Source organism: Maniola jurtina, chromosome 27, assembly GCF_905333055.1.
Source record: "Maniola jurtina chromosome 27, ilManJurt1.1, whole genome shotgun sequence".
Taxonomy (NCBI): domain Eukaryota; kingdom Metazoa; phylum Arthropoda; class Insecta; order Lepidoptera; family Nymphalidae; genus Maniola; species Maniola jurtina.
The window spans coordinates 2,145,137-2,170,767 of NC_060055.1; the positions used below are offsets into that span (position 1 = coordinate 2,145,137).

Genomic DNA, 25,631 nt, shown 5'->3' on the forward strand with positions numbered 1-25,631 from the left:
CCTATCAGGGTTCCGTTTTTCCTTTTGAGATAGGGAACCCTAAAAATATGAATATATACTCAAGGAGAAACATTATTCCAAATTCAAACTTATGATATGAAACTTTTCTAGAGAGTTGCAACTGTCCGGGAAGTTTAATTTTCAATCTAATCTACAGGATATGAAACGTTTTTTAGAAAAATTCATTTTCCGTCCTTTTTTAGCGATATTAAAAAGAAAAAATATTTGCATAACTTTCAAAAATACCAAAAATAGATCTAAAAGTTTCCTAACCGCTCATAGCATTAGACCTTTAGAACGCCGGCCAGGCTTTCGCAAATCAAATACCTACTTAGATAACAATCTGAGCTAAGGACCATCGAACAAAACTGTCATTATAACCGACATTGACCCAAAAACGTTTGTTTCGTATGAGAAATGTCCGTTCTTACGTGTAGAAGGTTAAAAAAACAGTTTTTTTTTACTTTCATTTGGTTGCCATGTCCTTTAGAAACATTCTACAAGTGTAAATTAAAAATTTATAACACCCCCGACAAGTGAAGGTTACAGTAACTAGAAAAGAGCTGATAACTTTCAAACGGCTGAACCGATTTTCTTGGATTATAGCTAAGAACACTCTCGATCAAGCCACCTTTGACACAAAAAAACGAAATTAAAATCGCTTCATTAGTTTAGGAGCTACGATGCCACAGACAGATACACAGATACACACGTCAAACTTATAACACCCCTCTTTTTGGGTCGGGGGTTAAAAAGTATGTGTAGAATCTAGATATGATGCATAAATAGATTAAGTGTTAACTTTACCATCACTGGGCCGTGAAAAGGTAGCATACAGACAGACAGACAGACACACTTTCGCATTTATAATATTAGTATGGATTAAGTTTTTATATCATGGTTCCTTGTATATCATGGACTTCCACAAAGTAACGTCTGCTTCTATACAACAAATACCCTCATTCAGTTTTTTGCAACCCCTGTAAAGAAACAGATTTTCCTAGTTTTTTCCACCATACATCGCGTAGGTATATCTGATCTATGGTTATTCCTAGAGTATAATAGTCAGATATAATAGACTACAGGCCCATGTTCAAAAATGGATGGGTCATATGAACCACCAGGTGACGTATACAGGACGATATAAGAGCATAATATAATAAGATTCAGCACTATGCCGTCACTTGTAAGCTGTCCAACAGAGTGCTGGTGAGAATTCAAAAGTGCAGGTAGAGTGAGTACATTTTGGTCATATATTTTTGTACGGCATTACCATCGATAGATCCATGAAAAATAATAAGAAAGCGCGCAGTGCCGTAAAAAAATGGTGCGCCACAAAGTCAGTAAATTTTTGCATAGATAATATTTTTTTACATGCCGTACATTTTCGTTGGTCCAAAGGTTTGTAGAGAATGTGGATATTATATACACACCCGTTCACTTCAGTTAGACGGCATAGTGCTGAATCTTATTATTTTATGCTCTTAAATATCGTCCTGTATACGTCACTTGGTGGTTCATATGACCCATCCATTTTTGAACATGGGCCTGTAGTCTATAAGTACTTTAACCTTAAACAAAATTTCCTACATTATAATTCATTTAATTAAACAGATTAAACGTTTGTTCATACTCGTATAATGATACATTTATCTGTTGCAATAATTTATCGGCTAGCTATAACGGGCGTTTCTTCGATATTAGCTATACAACTTGATGCGCGCGGATTCTTTCGTGTAATTCGCAAGTAGGTAGGTACTAGGTAGGTAGGTGCAATCCAGCGGTATTTTCAATCCAGCTGGTTTTTTGCTGGATCGAAGCAAATCCAGCTGGATCCAGCGCGGATCCAGCATATTTATCGATTTTTCAAAAAAAATTAAACAATTTGTTTTTAAACTGTAGAAATTTTATTAACAAAAAAATAGGTAAAACAGACCTATTTTTTTGTTTTTACAGACTAGCCCTTGGCTGCAATCAGACCTGCTAGCAAGTGATGATGCAGCCTAAGATGGAGCGCGCTTGCCTAGAAGTTGTCTATTCACTCTTGATTTTAAGGTCATCATCATCATCATCATCAGCCTGTGGACGTCCACTGTTGGACATAGGCCTTCCCTATAGAGCGCCACCACACCCGGTCCTCAGCCTTCCTCATCCAGCCACTTCCCGCCAGCCGCTTTATATCGTCGGTCCATCGTGCTGGAGGGCCCTTGATTTGATTTGAAGGTACCCATATTAAAAGTGGAACGGAAAACTGATGTCGGAAATGCGTTCCATATCCTAGCAGTTCGGATTAGAAACAAGGAAGCAAATCGCTTCGTACGTGCCCGAGGAATTGAGTTGAGTTGAGGAGATTTAGACAAACAGACGTTTCGACGAGTATAGGCGAGTACTAATTATAAGTAGTGCGGTCATCTAGCGCTGTAAACATAATAGCCAGGCCCAAGGCCGCAGGGCCGCGCCCGGACATTCTCTTTGCGGCCGTTGTGAGCCAGGCGTAGAAAGCCGCCTTTTACTGCCCTATATACATTCATTATCAAATTATATTTTGTGTACTAATGTGTCGTGTTCTTTCTTTGTCTTCATTCTTGTTATTTATTTATTTATTTATTTAAACAGCTTTATTGCACAAAAAATACAAAGATAATAAATGATACAATTTTAGAAATGCAAAGGGCGACCTTATCACTAAAGTGATCTCTCCCAGGTAACCCGTATGTTCGAAACTACAGAACTATAAGACGAGGAGTCGTCGTGCAGCTTTATATTATACAATTAGGTATACATAAACATACACTCTAATAGGTACATACTATACAATAAATATCTAAATATATATATATATATATAAATAAATATATATAAAACATTAAATCTGTGTAATATAATTAAATAAATAGTACATAGTTAAACAAATAGCGTCGTGTACATAATATACTATGACAGAAACTAAAGATTTATAGTGATAGATAGTGTTTCTTGACACGATTTTTAAAGATTGCCAGTGATTTGGATCGTCTTATTTCGACCGGAAGTGCATTCCACAGCGAGGCTGCTTTTATAGTGAATGACTCCGCGTAGCCATGCGTATTACATTTAGTCATTTTAAGCTTAAAATCACAGGAGGGACGCAGGACGCGATCACGTTCGAAGGAGCTAAGAAATTTAAACTGATCTTTAAGGTAGGGTGGTGACCAGGGATGGAAAAGTGTGGCAAACAGGATAGAAAGAACATGTAGATTACGTCGATGTCTAATAGGGAGCCAGTTCAGTTTTTTACGATATTCAGAGATATGATCGTATTTTCTTAGACCAAAGATGAACCGAATGCACAAGTTTTGCAATCGCTCTAATTTGTTTAAGAGGTCTTCATTTACATCTAGGTAGCAAGCATCGGCGTAATCTAAGATGGGAAGAAGAAGGGTATTGGCAAGCAGAGTCTTGGTCTTGTTCTAATTTTTTTGCCGTGATAATCACTACCCGTATATTATTCACTAGCTGATACCCGCGACTTCGTCCGCGTGGATTTAGGTTTTTCGAAATCCCGTGGGAACTCTTTGGTTTTCCGAGATAAAAAGTAGCCTATGTGCTAATCCAGGATATTATCTATCTCCATTCTGAATTTCAGCCAAATCCGTCCATTAGTTTTTGCGTGAAGGAGTAACAAACATACACACACACACACACACACACACACATACAAACTTTCGCCTTTATAATATTAGTGTGACTATCCCGTTTTGTAAATGCGAAAGTGTGTTTGTTTGTTGGTTTGTTCTACATTAATTTTTGCATGGGTATAGTTAAATACCTGTAAAGTGACATAGCCTACTTTTTATCCCGGAAAATCACAGAGTTCCCACGGGATTTTTAAAAAGCTTAAATCTACGCGGGTGAAATCGTGGACATCATCTAGTGATCTCTAATTTCTAACGGATAGGACTGTAGTCTTTCTAATTATCATCGCAGATATTGAAAAAAATTACTGTATTTTTGAGTAAGTATTTTCCTAATAAGGAAGTTTATGATGACCGCCTTGGCGCAATGGTAAGCGCTTGGGAGGTTCGATTCCTGGCAGGAGTTTAGAATTTTACTATTTCTAAATTTCTGATCTGATCTGGTGGGAGGCTTCGGCCGTGGCTAGTTACCACCCTACCGGCGAAGCCGTGTCGCCAAGCGATTTAGCGATCCAGTGCGATGTGGTGTAGAAACCAAAATATGTGTTTATTAAAACCTACCGTACTCCTTTCAGGCTAGCCCGCTTCCGTCTTAGACTGCATCATCACATACCACCAGGTGTGATTGCAGTCAAGGGCTAGTTTAAGAATTAAAAAAAATTAATCGCATGTATATAGGTACCATAATATAATATATCCACACTACACATAATACCTACAACGCACAACCAGTCCACCAACACGCCTTGACACGAAGCGGAAACTATAGAACCTTAATTTATTTACCAGTTCTAATCGAACGGATACAAAACAAATTACTTTGCAAGCTAATAGGCTATAATTTTTAACCCCCGACCTTAAAAGAGGGGTGTTATAAGTTTGACGTGTGTATCTGTGTATCTGTCTGTGGCATCGTAGCTTCTAAACTAATGAACCGATTTTAATTTAGTATTTTTTTTGTTTGAAAGGTGGCTTGATCGAGAGTGTTCTTAGCTATAAACCAAGAAAATCGGTTCAGCCGTTTGAAAGTTATCAGCTCTTTTCTAGTTACTGTAACCTTCACTTGTCGGGGTGTTATAAATTTTTAATTTTCACTTGTTCAATTCAATTAATGGTAACGGGGTAAAGTCTGCACCCCTCAGTCTAAAATTCTCGGACTCGTATACGATTTGCTTCTTAATAATTTTATTAAAAAAAAATATTCTTTGCGTTTTATATTATACTAGAGCATGCCCGCGACTTCGTCCGCGTGGATTTAGATTTTTATAGATCCCGTGGGAACTGTTTGATTTTCCGGGATAAAAAGTTGCCTATCAAGACACACGGTCGTGTGTCGAAGCCAAGTTCGTATAAGAATCTTATAAGAACGTCGACAGACGGCCAGTGTGTATATTACACGAACCATCTCAAGCCACTTTTGACCCCCCCATAACTCAGAAACTATTAAACCTAAACATTTGTGATTTTGCATATCTATTAAGATCCATTTGAACGTTTAGAATACCAAATTTCATGACAAAATCTTTTGTAGTTATTGAGTTATCAAGGTCTGAAAAGTGCCATTTTTAACACTCACTCACTCACTCACTCATCAAAAACCTAACCTACTTCCAGGTGAGTTAGAAACTTGAAATTTGGTATAGTGATAGATAATTAGGTGTAAACAAAGGAAAAAATCAGAAAATAGCAAATTATGTTTTAATATGTCATATATTATACGGCAAAGTTATTCGTGGAGCTGGTAGAGAACAGCAAGTATGGGTGAGGTGCACATTTTAACTTTGTAAAACTGTGTAATTACCTACTTTCACAATGAATAGTAACGCATTTGTTTATGCTCATCTTTATAGATCCTTAACCTTAGACCAAAGCCATAAGTGCTTTGGTCGCAGGTTCGAATCCAGAAATTATGAATTAATCGGTATTGAAGGCAAAGTTATTTCATATTGTACCTACCTACTTGAAAACAAACAATAATAGACCATATCACAGATATGTGTTGTCTAATATATACTAGCTGATGCCCGTGACTTCGTCCACGTGGATTAAATTTTTTTTTTAAATCCCGTGGGAACTTTGATTTTCCGGGACAAAAAGTAGCCTATATCACTCTATAGTTCCAACTATACCCATGTAAAACATCACATTGATCCGTTGCTCCATTGCGACGTGATTGAAGGACAAACCAACAAAAAAATATTCGCTTTTTAACATGGGTAGTGATGGGTGATTTACTTCCAAAGGAAATAACATAATATTATAACTACATAATATTATAATATACTGACGACCTGCCTCAGTTTTGCTCGGCTTCGACAGGTAGAATAATAAGAATACAAACTATTCACAGAATTGAATTTCGGTTGTATGTTTTTGTAAGGAGTTATCTGAGAAGATAAAAGTTATGTACCTACCTAAAGGTAGTAAGTAGTACTCGTATTGAAAGTGAAACCACACCATTTAAATGAGCAGTCAGACATATTATAGGTAATAAAAAACCAGGAATTTGAATCAGAATAGTGCACATGTTGCACTCCCATGACAGTACAGAAAAAACCAGCCAAGTGAGAGTCAGACTCGCGCACCGAGGGTTCCGTACTACAGAAGTAAAACGGTAAGAATCACTTTTATTATCAAACCGCAAAACTAACTTTGTTTATACAGGTTTATCGTTAATATCAAAAACTATACTAGCTAGAGCATTGGTTTTATTTTTCCTGTAAAACATACATAAACCTTTATTAACCATAATTATTTTTTACCATTTGGTACGGACCCTTAAAAAAATATTTTGAAAGGAAATGGAGACGGCATAGATTTCATACATATTTTAGGGTTCCGTACTCGAAGGGTACCTACGGCACCCTATTACTAGGCCTTCGCTGTCCATCCGTCTGTTCGCACATCCACGTCTGTCTATCAATGTTTCTCATGAATTGCATGCAATAGGTAATATTTCTATTGCCATTATAATAACAAATAACAAAAGCCTAGCTAACCTCTATGAAAATTAAAAAAATTAAAAAATACATAGTATTATACCGTACGTACCATAGTACGATGGTACGGAACCCTTCGTATGCAAATCTGATTGGCACTTGACCGGTTTTTAAAGCGCCTTTGAAATTAGAAATGTACAGTTAGATACGTTAGTCAGTCAAAAGGTTTAGATGCCCGGGGTGCGGGGGGTAGTAGCCCATCGTAAAAGACTTGAGCAGGTAGCCGACCCGTCGCGGGCGATCTTATTACTTGACAGTTGACACAGTACGGTCCACCCACAGAATACTCTGTAAATATAGAAAAGTACTGTCATTAAGCTCTGACAGCTCATACGTGTGATTTTGGCTTGTATTTCACTCCGTATTCTAAGTATTATCGCGTAATAAATCCAGCCAAGTGATAGGGCTTACTATTTATTTTAATCGTCGTGTTACATTGGCGCCATTCTGGGCTTTTAGATATATGTTGTTCTTTTCGTGGTTTGTTCCATCATCATGTTTTTAAACTTCTATTTTACCTCTCAGGGGTTGAATTTTCAAAAAAATTTTCTGAGCTGATGTCTGCGTTATAATATTATCTACCTGTATGCCTTTTAGCCCGACTCATTCAGTAGTATGACTTGAGCGTTGATAGATCAGTCAGTCAGTCAGTAACCTTTTCATTTATGTGCTTAGATTAGGATTCAGAAATATTTGTTTGATAATTTTAATACATGAAGAAAAGTCAACTTTACAAAAATTTATGATATCCCACCAAAAACATAAATGTAAAAATGGAGCCAAGTTCGGAATTGAGGAATATATTAGTTTAAATAATTAAGAGAAATCAACTTTACAAAAATTTATGATATCCCACCAAAAACATAAATGTAAAAATGGAGCCAAGTTCGGAATTGAGGAATATATTAGTTTAAATAATTAAGAGAAATCAACTTTACAAAAATTTATGATATCCCACCAAAAACATAAATGTAAAAATGGAGCCAAGTTCGGAATTGAGGAATATATTAGTTTAAATAATTAAGAGAAATCAACTTTACAAAAATTTATGATATCCCACCAAAAACATAAATGTAAAAATGGAGCCAAGTTCGGAATTGAGGAATATATTAGTTTAAATAATTAAGAGAAATCAACTTTACAAAAATTTATGATATCCCACCAAAAACATAAATGTAAAAATGGAGCCAAGTTCGGAATTGAGGAATATATTAGTTTAAATAATTAAGAGAAATCAACTTTACAAAAATTTATGATATCCCACCAAAAACATAAATGTAAAAATGGAGCCAAGTTCGGAATTGAGGAATATATTAGTTTAAATAATTAAGAGAAATCAACTTTACAAAAATTTATGATATCCCACCAAAAACATAAATGTAAAAATGGAGCCAAGTTCGGAATTGAGGAATATATTAGTTTAAATAATTAAGAGAAATCAACTTTACAAAAATTTATGATATCCCACCAAAAACATAAATGTAAAAATGGAGCCAAGTTCGGAATTGAGGAATATATTAGTTTAAATAATTAAGAGAAATCAACTTTACAAAAATTTATGATATCCCACCAAAAACATAAATGTAAAAATGGAGCCAAGTTCGGAATTGAGGAATATATTAGTTTAAATAATTAAGAGAAATCAACTTTACAAAAATTTATGATATCCCACCAAAAACATAAATGTAAAAATGGAGCCAAGTTCGGAATTGAGGAATATATTAGTTTAAATAATTAAGAGAAATCAACTTTACAAAAATTTATGATATCCCACCAAAAACATAAATGTAAAAATGGAGCCAAGTTCGGAATTGAGGAATATATTAGTTTAAATAATTAAGAGAAATCAACTTTACAAAAATTTATGATATCCCACCAAAAACATAAATGTAAAAATGGAGCCAAGTTCGGAATTGAGGAATATATTAGTTTAAATAATTAAGAGAAATCAACTTTACAAAAATTTATGATATCCCACCAAAAACATAAATGTGAAAAAGAAGCCAAATTCTCTAAAAAGCGATGGGTTTAAGCTTCGCCGATAAAAGCATTGATATCTAGATAGGTGCCAAGTTATATAATATAAGGTCTTTGTATAGTTCCTACAAGAATGTACAAGGAGCTTTGATTGCTTTCAAATATTTTTTGTGTTATTAAATACATATAACTTGGCAAGTGTGAATATTCGGTTAATTACATTTAACGTTTAATATGAAACATAGTTCAAGCTTAATAATGTACTTGGCAAGTTTTCATCTACATATACATCAATTATTCATGGGGAAAAAACTTGCCAAGTGCATTATTAAGCTTGAACTATGTTTCATATTAAACGTTAAATGTAATTAACTGAATATTCACACTTGCCAAGTTATATGTATTTAATAACACAAAAAATATTTGAAAGCAATCAAAGCTCCTTGTACATTCTTGTATGAACTATACAAAGACCTTATATATAACTTGGCACCTATCTAGATATCAATGCTTTTATCGGCGAAGCTTAAACCCATCGCTTTTTAGAGAATTTGGCTTCTTTTTCACATTTATGTTTTTGGTGGGATGTCGATTACAGGGACGCAAGCTACTTCGATACCCATACAGATCTTTAGGAATCCCGCGAAAACTCTTTGATTTTCCGGGATAAAAAGTCTATGTCCGTCCCCGCGATATAAGCTAAACCTGTACCAAATTTCGTCAGAATTGGTTACACTGTTGGGCCGTGAAAAGGTAACAAACAGATAGAAAGACAGACACATTTTCGCATTTATAATATTAGTATGGATAAATGCCGATATTTTCCGAGCTGGGAATTGAACTGGGACCTCTCATTACAGCACCACAGCACGGTAATGGTATGTATACAGTATTTTAACTTCATACAAACGGGCGAAATGCAAGCTATACCTACGCACCTCGATGTCGGCAGGCGCTCGACACGCAGACAGTCGCGACTGTGCCGCAGTGACGAACGGGCGGTGTTTTGTTTTTCTAACAATAACCACGCGATTTTTTCGTTGTATGTGAAACCCGATCAAAGAAGCCACAATTTCAGCTCAGAATGTCGGTATTTAAGGTACCGGGACTACAATAAGATTAATTCGCAAACTTTTTTGATTGTACCCAGCGATGATTTTATGAAATATATGCAAAAAATGGAGAAAATATTCCGAACTTCATTTAAAACCAAATATATAAATTGTAAAGTAACTGCAGGTATCTATAACCAAGGAAAAGATATTCCATTTTCTCCATCTTGTCCATGTCACCCAAAACAATTTTTGATTAAAAGCTTTATACTAGAATGCGGATTTTTTAAACTTTAAAATTTAATAATTCGTAACGTTCGTTTAATTTCCTACATCTCAGTCGAGGCGCAAATATTTTTCGGTCTCGAATGTATAAGACCGATTTGTTATTCAATCATAAACATGATTTTTTAATTAAATCTACCAATCAAAAAACAACACGCATTTTTATTGGACATTTCCTATGCAATTCACAAAGTATTTTATTTGTTTATATAAAAAAGTATATTTACAATCACAAAACTAGATGGAAACACAAAGTAGGCAAAAATTAAAATGCTGGCGGCAGGCAGCCCTATCGCATGTTTACGTACCGCGCAGCTGTAGGTATTTATTTCAAAGAAACGGCCGAGTTAGAATACTGTATAGATAATATTACCGTGACCACAGTGTCAGGAAGGTCGTCTAGCGCAACTGAACCCTAATTTTATTTGGTCATACATAATTTATGTAAAGTACTGTCCAAAGTGAACGGCACAGTTCGATCGATTGCAGAATTAAGATCACAATAACATGATACTATATTTAATTATACATTACATTGTAGCATGAGAAAAGAGTCGTTCATATCTGCGCGTTGATTTAATGAACTGATAAAACAAGCTTTCATTTTAAGCGTGACCACGATTATTTTTGATGGTAGGCAATTGCATAAATAATTTTGAGAACGCTCTCGCCATTTTTGCTCTATATGTCAACAATCCAGTCAAAAGTATAGTATAATACGTAAACAAGTGTAAATTAAAAATTTATAACACCCCCGACAAGTGAAGGTTACAGTAACTAGAAAAGAGCTGATAACTTTCAAACGGCTGAACCGATTTTCTTGGATCATAGCTAAGAACACTCTCGATCAAGCCACCTCTCAAACAAAAAACTAAATTAAAATCGTTTCATTAGTTTAGGAGCTACGATGCCACAGACAGATACACAGATACACACGTCAAACTTATAACACCCCTCTTTTTGGGTCGGGGGTTTTTTAAAGATTTGTATGTTAATTTTTGAGACCGTGTAGTGTGTACCTCCCATATAAATATATTATTTCGAACAACTTATGTTCTATCGTAGTACATAGAGATCATTTACTTCTTTTTTTTATATGGTTGAACTGTAGAGGCTAAACTCGCTTTCTCTCTTTCTTCCAGATGAAACCCCGACCAAGCGTAACCGTCCACGAGACATGTCGCTGGCTGAACCGCCACACACCATGGAAATCGCGCAGATCCTCATATCCTTGCTGCACGCCTGGGGCCTTGACCCTGACTTGGACAGGGTCTGCGAGTCCAAACTTGGCCTATTACGACCCATGGTAAAGGAATAACTCCATACTTCCATACTAATATGTATTATAAATGCGATAGTGTGTCTGTCTGTCAGCTAGCTTTTTACGGACCATCAGTTTAATTTATTTTGATGAATGGTACAGAGTTAGCTTGCATCCCGGAGACGGACATATGCTACTTTTTATTCCGTAAAATCAAAGAGTTCCCACGGGGTTCTTAAAGGCCCATTTGTTGGCACAGAAGCACCGTCCCAGAAATTGAGATGGACAATTTTTATCCCGTGGAATAAAAGAGTTCCCATTGGATCTAAAAAAACCTATATCCACGCAAACGAAGTCGCGGGCTTCAGCTAGTATAAAATAGTTATTTTACCGTCTGAGCGTTATTTTTTAAGGTCTGACCTTCTCGGGCGCTTTATCTAATAGGTAGTAAGACATAGGTTCTAATATAACATTTCAGGTCCCAGTATGCTTCGGCGTGGTATCCCGCCACGGTCACATGGCAGTCCAGCTCCCCACCAGGCTGGGAGGCTGGGCTGAGGCGTGCGCGTCGGCGCCTGACGACCCTGTCCTCATGACCTCTGACCTTCCCGCTGAGTTGGTTCGACAGGAAAAGTTGACCAGGTAAACTTTGCTCCGGACGGCATATCGGTCACATGGTAGTCCAGCCATTGACACATACATTGTACATAGGCTCCGAAGCCAGGCTAAGCATTAACTAAGTAAGGTATCTATTTAGGTAGATCAATATTGATTTTTTTTTCATGACAGCCTTTTTGAAATTTTATTAAATTTTTTTAAAGGTGCCCACGCACTTGAACTGAACTGCAACTGAACTGTGCGTCGCGGCAGCGCCCCACACGGTATTCTCTCCAGCCGCGACGCGCGGCAGTGACGTACGCGCGTCGTGGCTGGAGAGAATATCGTGCGGGGCGCTGCCGCGACGCGCAGTTCAGCTGCAGTTCAGTTCGAGTGCGTGGGCACCTTCATAGTGGTAATAGAAATAAATACATGTGAAAATTTCAGCTCTCTACCTATTACGGTTCATGAGATACAGCCCGCTGACGGACAGAGGGATGGACAGCGGAGTCTTAGTAATAGGGTCCCGTTGGCACCCATCAGATTCGAAACCCCAAAAATGATCATTAAGCTATTTCAACTAGGGTGAGCAGTGACTTAATGCCTCTATGGCCTGCATGCCACTGACTCCAGACTCCAGCTACTTACCTTAGAATACTAAATACCTAAGGTTTCTAAATAAAATACCTATGTTATTTTCTGTTTTCTTTACAGATTGTTCACATCCAAGCTACACTGGGAACTAAGCACCACCCTCACCACAAACCATCTTCTGTCCATCGTAGCTCTCGCTAATACACTGATGTCTATGAGCAACGCAAGCTTCGTGCCAGAACAGGAGGTCGCTAGGAGGTTACACAGGTATGTCTATGGTTTTTTTTATCTATTTTTTATTCAGTATAGACAAGCGCTTGACCACAATCACACCTGATGGAAAGTGATGATGTGATCTAAGATGGGACGATGGGAAGATGGTCATTAAGGTGCTGTGGACACCAAAGTTACATTCTCTCTCATGATAACCGCCGCCCATGAACATTTGCAGCACCAGAGGTACCGCCGATGCGTTGCCGGCTTTCAGGAATTTGTTGGTCCGCCCCTTGAATAACCCCATGTTGTAATCTAGTGGGAACACCGCCGATGGGAGTTGATTCCACAGTTTGCATGTGCGTAAAAAAAAAAGATCTGGCACTTCGGGCGGTCCAAGTGCAGTTTCAATGATTGTGAAAGAATCAGTACACTTTTAACAAATGTGACTCAGCCAAGTCTATATCAATAACTAGCTGATACCCGCGACTTCGTTCGCGTGGATATAGGTTTTTAAAATTCCCGTGGGAACTCTTTGATTTTCCGGGATAAAAAGTAGCCTATGTGCTAATCCAGGGTATAATCTATCTCCATTCTAAATTTCAGCCCAATCCATCCAGTAGTTTTTGCGTGAAGGAGTAACAAACAAACACACACGCACACACACACACACATACAAACTTTCTCCTTTATAATATTAGTGTGATATTGCGTTTATTTTAGACATAACATTTTTATTGTAATATTAGTATTTCATAGAGAAAAATGGGGAAAACATTAACATAACATGGGATTTTTCATCCTCATTTTTCTCTATCAAACTAGGTATATTACGACAAAAATATGTCTAAGATGGACGTTATTTTAATTTTTAGGACAGACAGACTCATTTTCGCATTTATCAACAACTAGCTGATGCCCGCGACTTCGTCTGCGTGGATTTAGGTTTTTAAAATCCCGTGGGAACTCTTTGATTTTCTGGGATAAAAAGAAGCCTATGTCACTCTCCAGGTCTTGAACTATATCCGTGTAAAAATCAGGTCAACCCGTTGCTCCGTTGCGGCGTGATTGAAGGACAACCCAACAAATCAATAAATGAACAAACAAACACTTTCACATTTATATAATAATATGAGTAGAGTAGTGATTTTACTATGTATTATAAACAAGGGGATGCCCGCGACTTCGTCCGCGTGGATTTAGGTTTTTAAAGATCCCGTGGGAACTGTTAAAACTGGATAAAAAGTAGCCTATGTCCGTTTCCGGGGTATAAGCTGACCTTGTACCAAACGTCAGAATTGGTTAAACTGTTGGGCTGTGAAAAGGTAGCAGACAGACCGACAGACAGACACGCTTTCGCATTTATAATATTAGTATGGATTTAAATGTCATTATTCCAGACCTACAACCCGCACCGCGTCCTGGACAGGTGACGAAGAACGTGAAGAACAATTGGCAGCGCAACAAGCTCATATCAAACAAGGATGGTCTCTTTTGGCCACATTACATTGCGTTTTGCTGCCAGACAAAGTTGTAGCAGCCGGTATGTTCTTTTGGTTATCTCTCTATGTATGGATGAATGGATGGATGAATGGATGTATGGATGTTAGCAGCAACTTGCACCGCCTCGTGGACGAGTGACGAAGAACGTGAAGAGCAATTGGCAGCGCAACAAGCTCATATCAAGCAGGGCTGGTCTCTTTTGGCCACATTGCATTGCGTTTTGCTGCCAGACAAAGTTGTAGCAGCCGGTATGTTCTTTTGGTTATCTCTCTATGTATGGATGAATGGATGGATGAATGGATGTATGGATGTTAGCAGCAACTTGCACCGCCTCGTGGACGAGTGACGAAGAACGTGAAGAGCAATTGGCAGCGCAACAAGCTCATATCAAGCAGGGCTGGTCTCTTTTGGCCACATTGCATTGCGTTTTGCTGCCAGACAAAGTTGTAGCAGCCGGTATGTTCCTTTGGTTATCTCTCTATGTATGGATGAATGGATTATGGATGTTAGCAGCAACTTGCACCGCCTCGTGGACGAGTGACGAAGAACGTGAAGAGCAATTGGCAGCGCAACAAGCTCATATCAAGCAGGGCTGGTCTCTTTTGGCCACTTTGCACTGTGTATTACTGCCGGACAAAGTAGTAGCAGCTGGTAAGTTGGGCATCTCTCTCCGAGTAGTATTTGTCATTACTGAGGACATTGTTGTAAAAATCATAAAAATCGGTCCCCGCGTTGAGTTCCAGAGTGCCACAAAGGATTGTTGAACACATAACCACTCCTTTGCTTTGCTCGGTCGGGTAATAACTTACAGTTTTAACAGAGTAAGCCGTGTAAACGGGGTATACGCCACTACGTATTCAATATTTTTATTCTGCAAAAATTTTTTAGTACGGTACTAGTAACGTGTGAACGGGGCCTTAGGTGCTTAATCTTGATACATTCATGAATAGTAAATACTTACTTGTTTTTTCTTTTTCTTTTTGTTCGATTTGTATCATTTTGTTAGGTTAAGAATTCCTTGTTTTGGTTTCATTTATTTAGATTATAATGGGCTGACATGTACTCAGACATAAACGTCCCTAAATAAATAAAGAAACAAGTGTAAATTAAAAATTTATAACACCCCCAACAAGTGATGGTTACAGTAACTAGAAAAGAGCTGATAACTTTCAAACGGCTGACCCGTTTTTCTTGGATTATAGCTAAGAACACTCGATCAAACCACTTTTCAAACAAAAAAAAACTAAATTAAAATCGGTTCAATAGTTTAGGAGCTACGATGCCACAGACAGATACACAGATACACACGTTAAACTTATAACACTCCTCTTTTTGGGTTGGGGTTAAAAAATACCGAGTACGAACAATATAGTCCAATAAAAAATGCAGCGGGGCCTTCTCCGTTTGACCTTGGTCAAGACGGGGGTACGGGCCTCGAAGCATGGCCTCCTTGCCCGGGTGTGGCGTGGGGAAGAACACTTCCCCGGTAATGTTCTTTAAGCAATAACAAGTGTAAATTAAAAATTTATAAAACCCCCGACGATCCAAAGTATCTGAGTTTTCCAAAACATCATTTTCAAATAAATAATTATGTATTTAGGCAACGTCCATCTTGACAGCTTGACATTTGTCTATTGACATAATATTATGAACCTAACGGTTATCTAACCTTCTTTTCTACAAGAAAACTAGAAAAGAGCTGATAACTCTTAAACGGCTGAACCAATTTTTTTAGATTATAGCTAAGAACACTCTCGATCAAGCCACCTTTCAAACAAAAAAAAAACTAAATTAAAATCGGTTCATTCGTTTAGGCGCTACGATGCCACAGACAGATACACAGATACACAGACACACAGATACACACGTCAAACTTATAACACCCCTCTTTTTGGGTCGGGGGTTAAAAAACGTTTTTAAGAGATTTTTAACTTTCCACGTTCACAACAGATGGCGCTGGTAGTCGAATAAATCGTGCGATAGTCCAATACTTCCACAAGGTATATTCGACCACAAGTGGTACAATTCTGTGATCTTTCTAAAGGTTTAACGGGGGATGATGATCCGGTTAATCACGCGACTGCGTGAGGTCCGACGCCGATTGTTACGCATTCGAGCGGGCTAAAATCTGTCTGACCCCTAACACGAGAAAGATCCATCTTTAAAAATATAAATCAATAAAATCTTTTCAGCAATTAAAATTAGATCATCAGTCCATACTCTCCATTAGACATAAATACATAATTCTTACGGTATCCTAGATGATGCCCGCGACTTTGCCCGCATAAATTGAAGGTTTTTGAGTAAGAACTCTTTGGTTTTCTTAGTCGGTCATGTATGGTGTAAAAAAAAAATATCTGAGAATGAGTTATGAATGGTGCAATTTTTTTTAAGTAATTCGAATATGGGTCATTGATATAATTTTATGACCTAAAAATATCTTAAAAGAACTTATTAGAACAAAGAAAAAAGTTCAAGTAGGTCATAGGGCATTCTGAATGAAGGGGTCTAAAATAATAATTAGCAGTCCTAGGCCGTTTATCACGGCTTCTTTAAAAGGTGAACCCTACTTTTAACATGACAGTTGACTCATAAAGTTTAGTTAAATAGTTTACATTTTATTAATAGTAAAATGCCTGTACTTTATCTGTTGTTTCAAAAAATTAAAAAAAAAATTTGGTTATTTTTTAATTACTTTAGGTGAGTGCATGTTAGGTTATTTTCATTCATAATAAGTGCACCCGTTCATGGACCATGCAGTTTTGCACATTTTCTAGTCATAATTGTATGAAAGTTATTGGTATAAATACCTGCCTTTCATGATTCTAGGTCAACGGGAATTACCCTATAGCTTTTCTTGACAGCCACGACAGACGAACAGACAGACAACAAAGTAATCCTATAAGAGTTCCGTTTTTCCTTTTTAGTTACGGAACCCTAAAAATAAAAATGGTGCGTGGGAAGTCATTTTGTACGGAGTATATGATGAAAGTTATATGATAAAAGCTGTGGCTAAGCCTAGTGGTTAGAACGTCCGCCTCCGAATCGGAGGTCGGGGGTTCGATCCCGGGCACGCACCTCTAACTTTTCAGTTATGTGCGTTTTAAGCAATTAAATATCACTTGCTTTAACGGTGAAGGAAAACATCGTGAGGAAACCTGCATGCCTGAGAGTTCTCCATGTTCTCAAAGGTGTGTGAAGTCTGCCAATCCGCATTGGGCCAGCGTGGCAGATTATGGCCTAAACCCTTCTCATTCTGAGAGGAGACCCGTACTCAGTAGTGGGGCGGAAATGGGTTGATCATGACATGATGATGATATGATGAAAGTTTAAAACGTTGTTTCAGGCGCGAAGAGCTTCAAGCGTCCTCAAGTGGAGATGCTGGCTCGCAGGTGGCAACACCACTGCCTCGAAGTCCGTGACGCTGCACAGGCTTTGTTGCTGGCGGAACTTGGCAGGTCAGTTTATGTAGTACTAGACTTCGTCCGCGTGGATTTAGGTTTTTAAAGATCCCGTGGGAACTGTTTGATTATCCGGGATAAAAAGTAACCTATGTCAATTACAGGGACGCAAGCTACCTCGGTACCAAATTTCATACAAATCGATCAAGCGGATGAGTATTTAGGAATTCCGCGGGAACTGTTTCTTTTTCCGGGATAAAAAGTAGTCTATGTCCTTCCCCGGAGTGTATCTTAAGTCTGTACAAAATTTCATTTAAACCGGTTCAGCGGTTGAGCCGTGAAAGCGTAGCAGACAGACAGACACACTTTCGCATTTATAATATTATAGTATATAGTATGGATGGATAGAAGCAAGCGTTATTTTGCGGAACTCCATGATATACAAGGAACCAAAAGCTTAATTCGCTATAATCGGCTAAACCAAAGAAATCTGTATGGTGCAACATGCAGCATGCGACATGCACCGCCCGCCCTTCCACTGATAAACACGCAGGAAAAGCCAGACACCAAGCAAGCAATACGCACCACCACCACGCACGCTTTAACTAAAATACAAACCATGGTACTTGCTGAAAATATAGCTTACTAAATCTATAATAAATAATCTTATATCTATATTTTGCTTTCTAAAAGAGCAAATCAGTATCATCGCACAAATTTATTATATCAATTCACTCAACACGCTAATAATAATTACTCTCATTTATTTGTTACTATTGATACTATTTATATAATTTACACTTATTTACATAAACTGACATAGTTTCAGCTTATAATAGGGATTTTTTTTTAAATAAAAAAGCAGGTTTTGAGTAACAAAGAAACATACATACAAATGCCTCTGTAGTTCAAGAAATTTCTTCAAAATCTGTTTAGAGGATGAACATTGAAAACCAAGCATATAGACACACACTTTCGCGTTCACAACATTCATATGGATTTTCAGGCTGGGTCCCAAAGGGCGCAAGTCGCTAGTGGACAACTGGGCACAGTACCTGCCGCTGTACACTCACACAGAAAGCATTAACCCCAACGCGGCGAAAAAGGAGCCCGTTGAGAAAGACGCTAGAGATGTAAGTAAAGACTTTGCTTAAATAGTTATTTGTTCAACAAGATAGCAAAGTTCATTTTTCTTGCGAGTGCCTAGTTTGAACCCCGAACGGACGAAGGATCTAAGTTAGAATCCTGAATCTAGCGAGGTATATAAAGGCACAAGAAACAATAACTTTCCTATCGTGTGCATTGAGTGAGCAAAAACGATTTTTGCTAAGTGGTTTTAGACAGCAAAGCGTCCTTTTTGAGCTAGTGAGGTGAAATAGTTATTTGTCATAAAAGGCTGCAAAGTTGTTATTTTGCCTCGAGCGTTGGATTCCGAGCCACGCGAAGGATTCTAAGGTAGAAACACGAGTGTAACAAGGATAGTTTTTAGAAAAAAATTAACCTGTATTAATTAACTTTATAACTCTACACGCCTAGTTTCTCCTTTCACTAAAGATTGCCTGGTGGAGATTGCTCTGATCAATAAGGCCGCCTTTGCATACAATTGTTTTTTTTTTTTGTGTCTTCCTTTTGTGTTGATTATTTGTTTTGCGTGCAATAAGGTTTTTATCTATCTATCTCTTTCTCGCAGCAAGAAGAAGAATTCGAGGAAGAGGAGGAAGACCAGATTCGCAAGCCTTCGTCCATAGCCGAGCTGAAACGCAAGCAAACCACTGCGGTCGTATTACTTGGAGTGATCGGTGCTGAATTCGGACAGGACATCGCGAGTGAAGGTCAGTTTTAACTATACCACAGTGTAAAAAAACCGTACAGTGGTCCAACGTTTGATTTTATATAGAACTAGCTTAAGCCCGCGACTTCGTCCGAGTGGACTATACGAATTTCAAACCCCTATTTTACCCCCTTAGGGGTCGAACTTTCAAAAATCCTTTCTTAGCGGATGTCTGCATCATAAGCTATCTGCATGCCGAATTTAAGCCCTTTTCTTTTTTTCGGGGTTCCGTACCTTAAAAGGAAAAACGGAACCCTTATAGGATCACTTTGTTGTCTGTCTGTCTGTCTGTCGTGTCTGTCAAGAAAACCTATAGGGTACTTCTCGTTGACCTAGAATCATGAAATTTGGCAGCTAGGTAGACCTTACAGCACAAGTAAAGGAAAAAATCCGAAAACCGTGATTTTGTGGTTATATCACAAAAAAATAATTAAAATGTGTTTCAATTTTCAAAGTAAGATAACTATACCAAGTGGGCTATCATATAAAAGGGCTTTACCTGTACATTCTAAAACAGATATTTATTTATTTTTATACATAATAGTTTATGATTTATCATGCAAAATGTCGGGAAAAATACCCGAGTACGGAACCCTCGGTGCGCGAGTCTGACTCGCACTTGGCCGCTTGTTTTCTTTCATATTGCCTTTTATGTTTGGCTTCGCTGCGGTATACATTGCGCATATCTATTTCAGGTGCTGCAGGCAATAAGCGACGTAAAGATGGCGACAGCAGAAAGAGTTCTATTGTAGAAGGTAAATGTTTTTTTTTCTCTCTCGTCTGGCTTTAAAAAGATTAGCCAATGTCAAGTTTGTAGTTATTTGTAACAAGTTAGCTAAACTATACAAGTATGGACCCCGTCTGTGCCGGCGCTCGCCGACACACGCACGGCACCCCCTTAGAGCGCTTTCCAGTCAGTTTTAACAAAAAAAAAAAAACACTGCAAAAAGGCAGAGCACGCCCGCCAGCTAACACCAACACAGACGAAGTCCAACACTTACCTTGTGTCGGCGAGCGCCGGCACAGACGGGGTCCATACTTGTATAGTTTAACTAACTTGTTACAAATAACTACAAACTTGACATTGGCTAATCTTTGTAAAGCCAGACGAGAGAGCAAAAAAAAGGTAAGTGTTTCCTACCTAATATTTTTGCAGGCTTTGTTTATGCTAAGCGTATGCATAGACGCAGGTGACAATTTTTTTCCATTAAAATACAGAAAAAAAATTAATCAATCAATCAAGTTATTGCAAGAGGTTATTATTATTCTTTGTCTTATTCTAAACTTATAATAAGTACAGCCAAATAATTTGGCCTTAAGGTATGCAATATTTTATACTATTACAAGCATTAAAAACCCGCCCAAGTGCGAGTCATACTCGCGCACATGGGTTCCGTACTCGGGTATTATTTAGTGCTCGCAACCCCCGGAAGATTAAAAATTATTTTTTGTATGTATCGAAGGGCTGCCATGCCATTAATCGAGAGTATTTTTTTTACATAGTACTAGCTGATATCCGCGACTTCGTTCGCGTGGATGTAAGTTTTTTAAAATCCCGTGGGAACTCTATGATTTTCCGGAATAAAAAGTATCCCATGTGCTAATTCAGGGTATAATCTATCTCCATTCTAAATTTCAGGCAAATCCGTCCGGTAGTTTTTGCGTGAAGAAGTAACAAACATACACACACACACACACATACACATACACGCTTTTATATTATTAATGTGATGATCTCATCCTTTCAACTCATCACCAGACATTATTAATTTTAATATGAAAATCACATTTAATTAGAGCCTCGATAGCTCAACGGTTGAAGAGCGGACTGAATTTCGAAAGGTCGGCGGGTTCAAACCTCACCCGTTGCACTATTGTCGTATCCACTCCTGGCACAAGCTTCTCGCTTAATTGGAGGGGAAAGGGGAGTATTAATCACCTACATACATACAAATTAGTTTGAAGTGATATAGTGTGATTAACACCCGAATTCACAAACGTTACTATGAGGTCTCATAGTGCGCTCGAACGCACAATGTCCGTTCCACCAATCAGATGACTGTAACACGTCAATTTACAATGATCTGATTGGTGGAACCTACACTATGCATACTGTAACACCTCATAGTAACGTTTGTGAATACAGCCGTGTATTTTGTTTCAGGGTTCACACTTAGCGCCTCCAACAACCTAGCGCGGTTGACAGCCCTGGCGCTAACTCACTTGCTGCTAGCCGCCGGCTCGCCCCGCCTGCCTTCACACACGCCTCTTCGTCGCGCGGCCGTGGACTTGCTGGGTCGTGGGTTCGCGGTCTGGGAGCCATATCTCGACGTCAGCCAAGTGCTGCTCGGTGAGTAGTAGTGACAACCCTGGCACTTACTAAGATATTTGAAAGAAATGTCAAAGTCAAACCTGTAAATTCTAGGTTTGTTTATTGTTCTGAAAAAAAAATATTTCTTGTTGTAGTTTTCACCCATTTATTAACCAAAGGAAGAGATTTCTTCATAATTCTTAATACACAAAACCGCAAACGGGTTGCGTAATTAAATGAGGTCAAGATTGCCTACCCTAATTAATACTTGGTTAGTCATTATTATACTATAATATCATATACTAACTATAGTCTTTAAAAAGTAGGTTGCTTCAATGTAAATAGCAGAATAGGAAAAAACACCTAATTATTTTGAAATCAAAACATATAAGTTGCCTAAGGAAAATCGATTAAAGTTCATGGTTGCCAGACTCAAAAAATTGAAAAATATATATTTTGTGTTCTAACCGTCGACTTTACCTTTATCTACAGGTCTTCTGGAAATGTGCTCCGATGCGGACAAGCTAGTACCATCTATGACGTATGGCTTGCCATTGACTCCGCAAGCCGATTCCTGCCGCACCGCCAGACACGCGCTTACCCTTATTGCTACGGCTAGGTGAGTAAGAATTATTCACACATTCCAGTGCTTTCTTCATACAAACGTATGAAAGTGATCACTGCATTATTTGATATTATACGCTCAAAACTAAGGATAATGCCGATTTGTCTTGTCAATATTTAACAATAAACAAAAAAAAACAGAATTTTCTCAAACAACTGTTCGAAACCCTTTACGCGCGCTTGTTTTCTTCGTCTTGTTTGTTGGTATTTGATGTAAAACGTTGACCCCAACCCAAATATTGAATTAGAAATTCAATTAAATTATTTTTCAGTGGGGCTGAGGCTGAGAGATTATCCTAACGTGTGGGGTATCATTGTTTAGACAACATTTTTGGGGTTTTCTTTCACGGTTTACTGCGATGTTCTAGCTTGAAAAAGAAATATTTCATACACCTAAAATATGATGTTCGTAATTATGTACGGAACGCTAAAAGAGCGAGGTCCGACTCTCACTTGACTGGTTTTTACCCGACTGCGGCAAAGTCAAAAGGAAGGGTTACGATTTTAGCAGTCTATGTATGTATGTATGTGTGTAGTATATTTGTATCCAGATTCTGTGTGTTCCACCGTAGTGCCTTAATTACTGGACCGATTTTGATGAATGAGGTGTCAATCGATTCGTCGTAAAAGTCCGGGTGACATAGGCTATATTTTATACGAAAAAAATTAACAAAACGGATGTTACATCAAAAAAAGTAGAGGTCCCCAAAAATTTTTTTTTGCTATTGTATCGAGTGGAATGTTAAATGAAAGAAGAGAAAATTTGAGCTGATGAATATAAATGTACAATAACATAAAAATATACCAAGGGGCACAAAAACAATTTTACTATAATATTTCAGCGTTTATGGAGACGATCGCAGTCGGGTTTTAGTTTTCAACTTTATCTTGTTTCCATTGTCACCAGGCCAGCCGCCTTTATAACAACCATGGCGCGTGAGGTGGCTCGCTGCGCCGCGGCGCCTGCGGGCGCTCCGCCCCTTCCTGCGGCTTTAGCGCTCCAGAGGGGACGAGCTGAGGTGCTGAGAGGCATAGAGCTGCTTATTGAGAGGATGCATGCTGAAGTTGCTGAACTATTGGTTGAAGTAAGTGTCTGGTGTTTGATTGAATGAATATACTTTTATTTTACACCACAGAATTAATACAAAAAACACATACAAAGCAAAACAAATATAGACAGGTAGATACAATTTGGCGGCCTTATGTAATAACCTCCATTTTACTTCTTCTGACTTCTATGCCTGAATTAATATTATAAATGCGAAATGTGTCTGTCTGTCTGTCCATGTGTTGTCCCTTGGTTAGCTCAACTCTGGTTCCTAATGACCTCCTAAAGTATGTAATATATAGCAATACTCCCTGCAATGCATAGCATGCAAAACTCGGGTCAGTGCCCGCCTACAACGCGGCATTGACTTCGAATGACCTATTTACGGAAAGTTCGCTGACCTCTAGCGTCAGTCAGATGTTTTATTTGCAATATATTGTGAACTTTAAAAAATACAGGATTTTAATTTATTTTTTTCGCGTTTTATTATGGTGTCTTATCAGCAATCATCAGTACTTATCACCTGTCATCGTTTTTGCTCGCGTTCTGGTTGTACCTTGTATTTTATCGAAACGAATGAATTCCCAGGTGATGGATATAATCCTGCACTGCGTGGACCAGTCTCACCTGAAGAGCAAAGGCCTTAACGAAGTATTTCCAGCCATCTGCCGATACAACCAGGTCTCACACTGCCCGGCCACCAGACGAATCGCAGGTTGGTAAATAGTTTATCATGATCAACCCATTACCAGCTCAGCCAACATTCGCCAAACTTTCGTGTTGAGGCGGCAATTTAGCCTGCATCAAAGGAAATGAGTCTAAGATCCGGCCGCTTCAATTTACAGGAACATGTTTTTTTAATAAAACTTATTTTTTTAATGGCAAATGATAGTAAAACAGATTACAACAGTAACAAGATTACAAGAGTCTAAAAAATTCGCTGAATCGCGAATGTGGTGGCATCACTAACTGGCTAGAAGACTTGCCGATTGGCGAACTTTCGCCAAACTCGAAACATTCGCTCAGTGGGACCACTCCATTGCAGAAAACATTGTACAAGTAATAGCATAATTTCAAACTGTCAAATAAATGGCCACCAGTGCCTAAATATACAGAAAAGTTTGGCATAAACCTACTGAGTTATAAATCTGTTTCAGTGGGCAGTCACACAGGCCAACTGGCAATATACGAGCTACGTGCTGGTCGCTGCCAGTCACTGGCTGCGCATACTGGCCCGGTAACCGCGTGTGCCTTCAGCCCCGACGGCCGGTACCTCGTGTCCTACGCCACTTCTGACAACAGACTCTCCTTCTGGCAGAGTACTGCCGGTGAGTAAACCAAGTTAATTTTTTGTTTCGAAAGATGGCAGCACTGGAACTTTAAATCGCGCTATTGCTTAGTCTAGTCTGTCTGTCCTGTCTGTCAAGAAACCTATAGGGTACTTCCCGTTGACCTAGAATCATGAAATTTCGCAGGTAGGTAGATCTTATAGCACAAGTACAGGAATAAATCTGAAAACCGCGAATTTGTGGTTACATCATTAAAAAAAATGTGCTTCAATTTTCAAAGTAAGATAACTATACCAAGTGGGGTATCATATGAAAGGGCTTTACTTGTACGTTCTCAAACAGATTTTTATTTATTTTTATGCATAATTTTTTTCCAAAATGCTGGAAAAAATACCCGAGTACAGAACTCTCAGTGCACGAGTCTGACTTGCACTTGGCCGGTTTTTTAGCAGTAAAGAGTTTTGTTTGTTTGTAGGTATGTTCGGGTTAGGCGCGGCGCAGACCCGCTGCGTGAAGTGCTACAGCACGGCGCCCATGGCGGACGTGGCGCGGCTCAACCCTGCGCGGCTGGCGCGCCTCGTGTGGACCAACTCGCGGGCCGTCACGCTCATGCTGGCTGACGGCTCCGAGACCAGGTTCAACGTGTAGACAGTGCAGAAGATTGTATCTAAGATTCAAATCTATAGAGTGCACTTTGACTTTGCTCAGACTTAAGTTTCGCTACACTAGACGGGTCTGCCCGCGAAATTCTTTCGTTTGTTCGCAATTTGTAAACTAATACGACAAAGTAGGCTTATGGCGTTCTAATAGCGCCAATGGCAGTATTATCTCCACAGGTTTATATAAAAATTTTTACTTGAAAGTGTTCAGTTTATGAATGCCATAAGCCTACTTTGTCGTATTAGTTTACAAATTGCGTATTAGTTTACAAAAAACCAAATTGAATTTCGCGGGCAGACCCGTGCCCTGCAC

At 38.5% G+C, this 25,631-nt stretch overlaps 1 protein-coding gene across 4 annotated transcripts in view; it reads left to right on the forward strand.

The window, feature by feature from the left end:
- The window catches only part of LOC123879236 (WD repeat-containing protein 7), a 150,080-nt gene extending 124,696 nt beyond the window's left edge, over positions 1-25,384 (forward strand). For all 4 annotated transcript variants that reach the window (XM_045926856.1, XM_045926858.1, XM_045926857.1 and 1 more), the window contains 14 exons: positions 11,130-11,293; positions 11,727-11,890; positions 12,560-12,706; positions 14,053-14,195; positions 17,502-17,613; positions 18,563-18,689; positions 19,247-19,388; positions 20,083-20,142; positions 21,552-21,737; positions 22,191-22,317; positions 23,230-23,407; positions 23,959-24,085; positions 24,528-24,698; positions 25,135-25,384. In XM_045926856.1, the coding sequence (XP_045782812.1) occupies positions 11,130-11,293; positions 11,727-11,890; positions 12,560-12,706; positions 14,053-14,195; positions 17,502-17,613; positions 18,563-18,689; positions 19,247-19,388; positions 20,083-20,142; positions 21,552-21,737; positions 22,191-22,317; positions 23,230-23,407; positions 23,959-24,085; positions 24,528-24,698; positions 25,135-25,307 (2,021 nt within the window). In that variant the 3' untranslated portion in view covers positions 25,308-25,384. The remainder of the gene's footprint in view (positions 1-11,129; positions 11,294-11,726; positions 11,891-12,559; positions 12,707-14,052; positions 14,196-17,501; positions 17,614-18,562; positions 18,690-19,246; positions 19,389-20,082; positions 20,143-21,551; positions 21,738-22,190; positions 22,318-23,229; positions 23,408-23,958; positions 24,086-24,527; positions 24,699-25,134) is intronic.
- Positions 25,385-25,631: the final 247 nt, after the last annotated feature.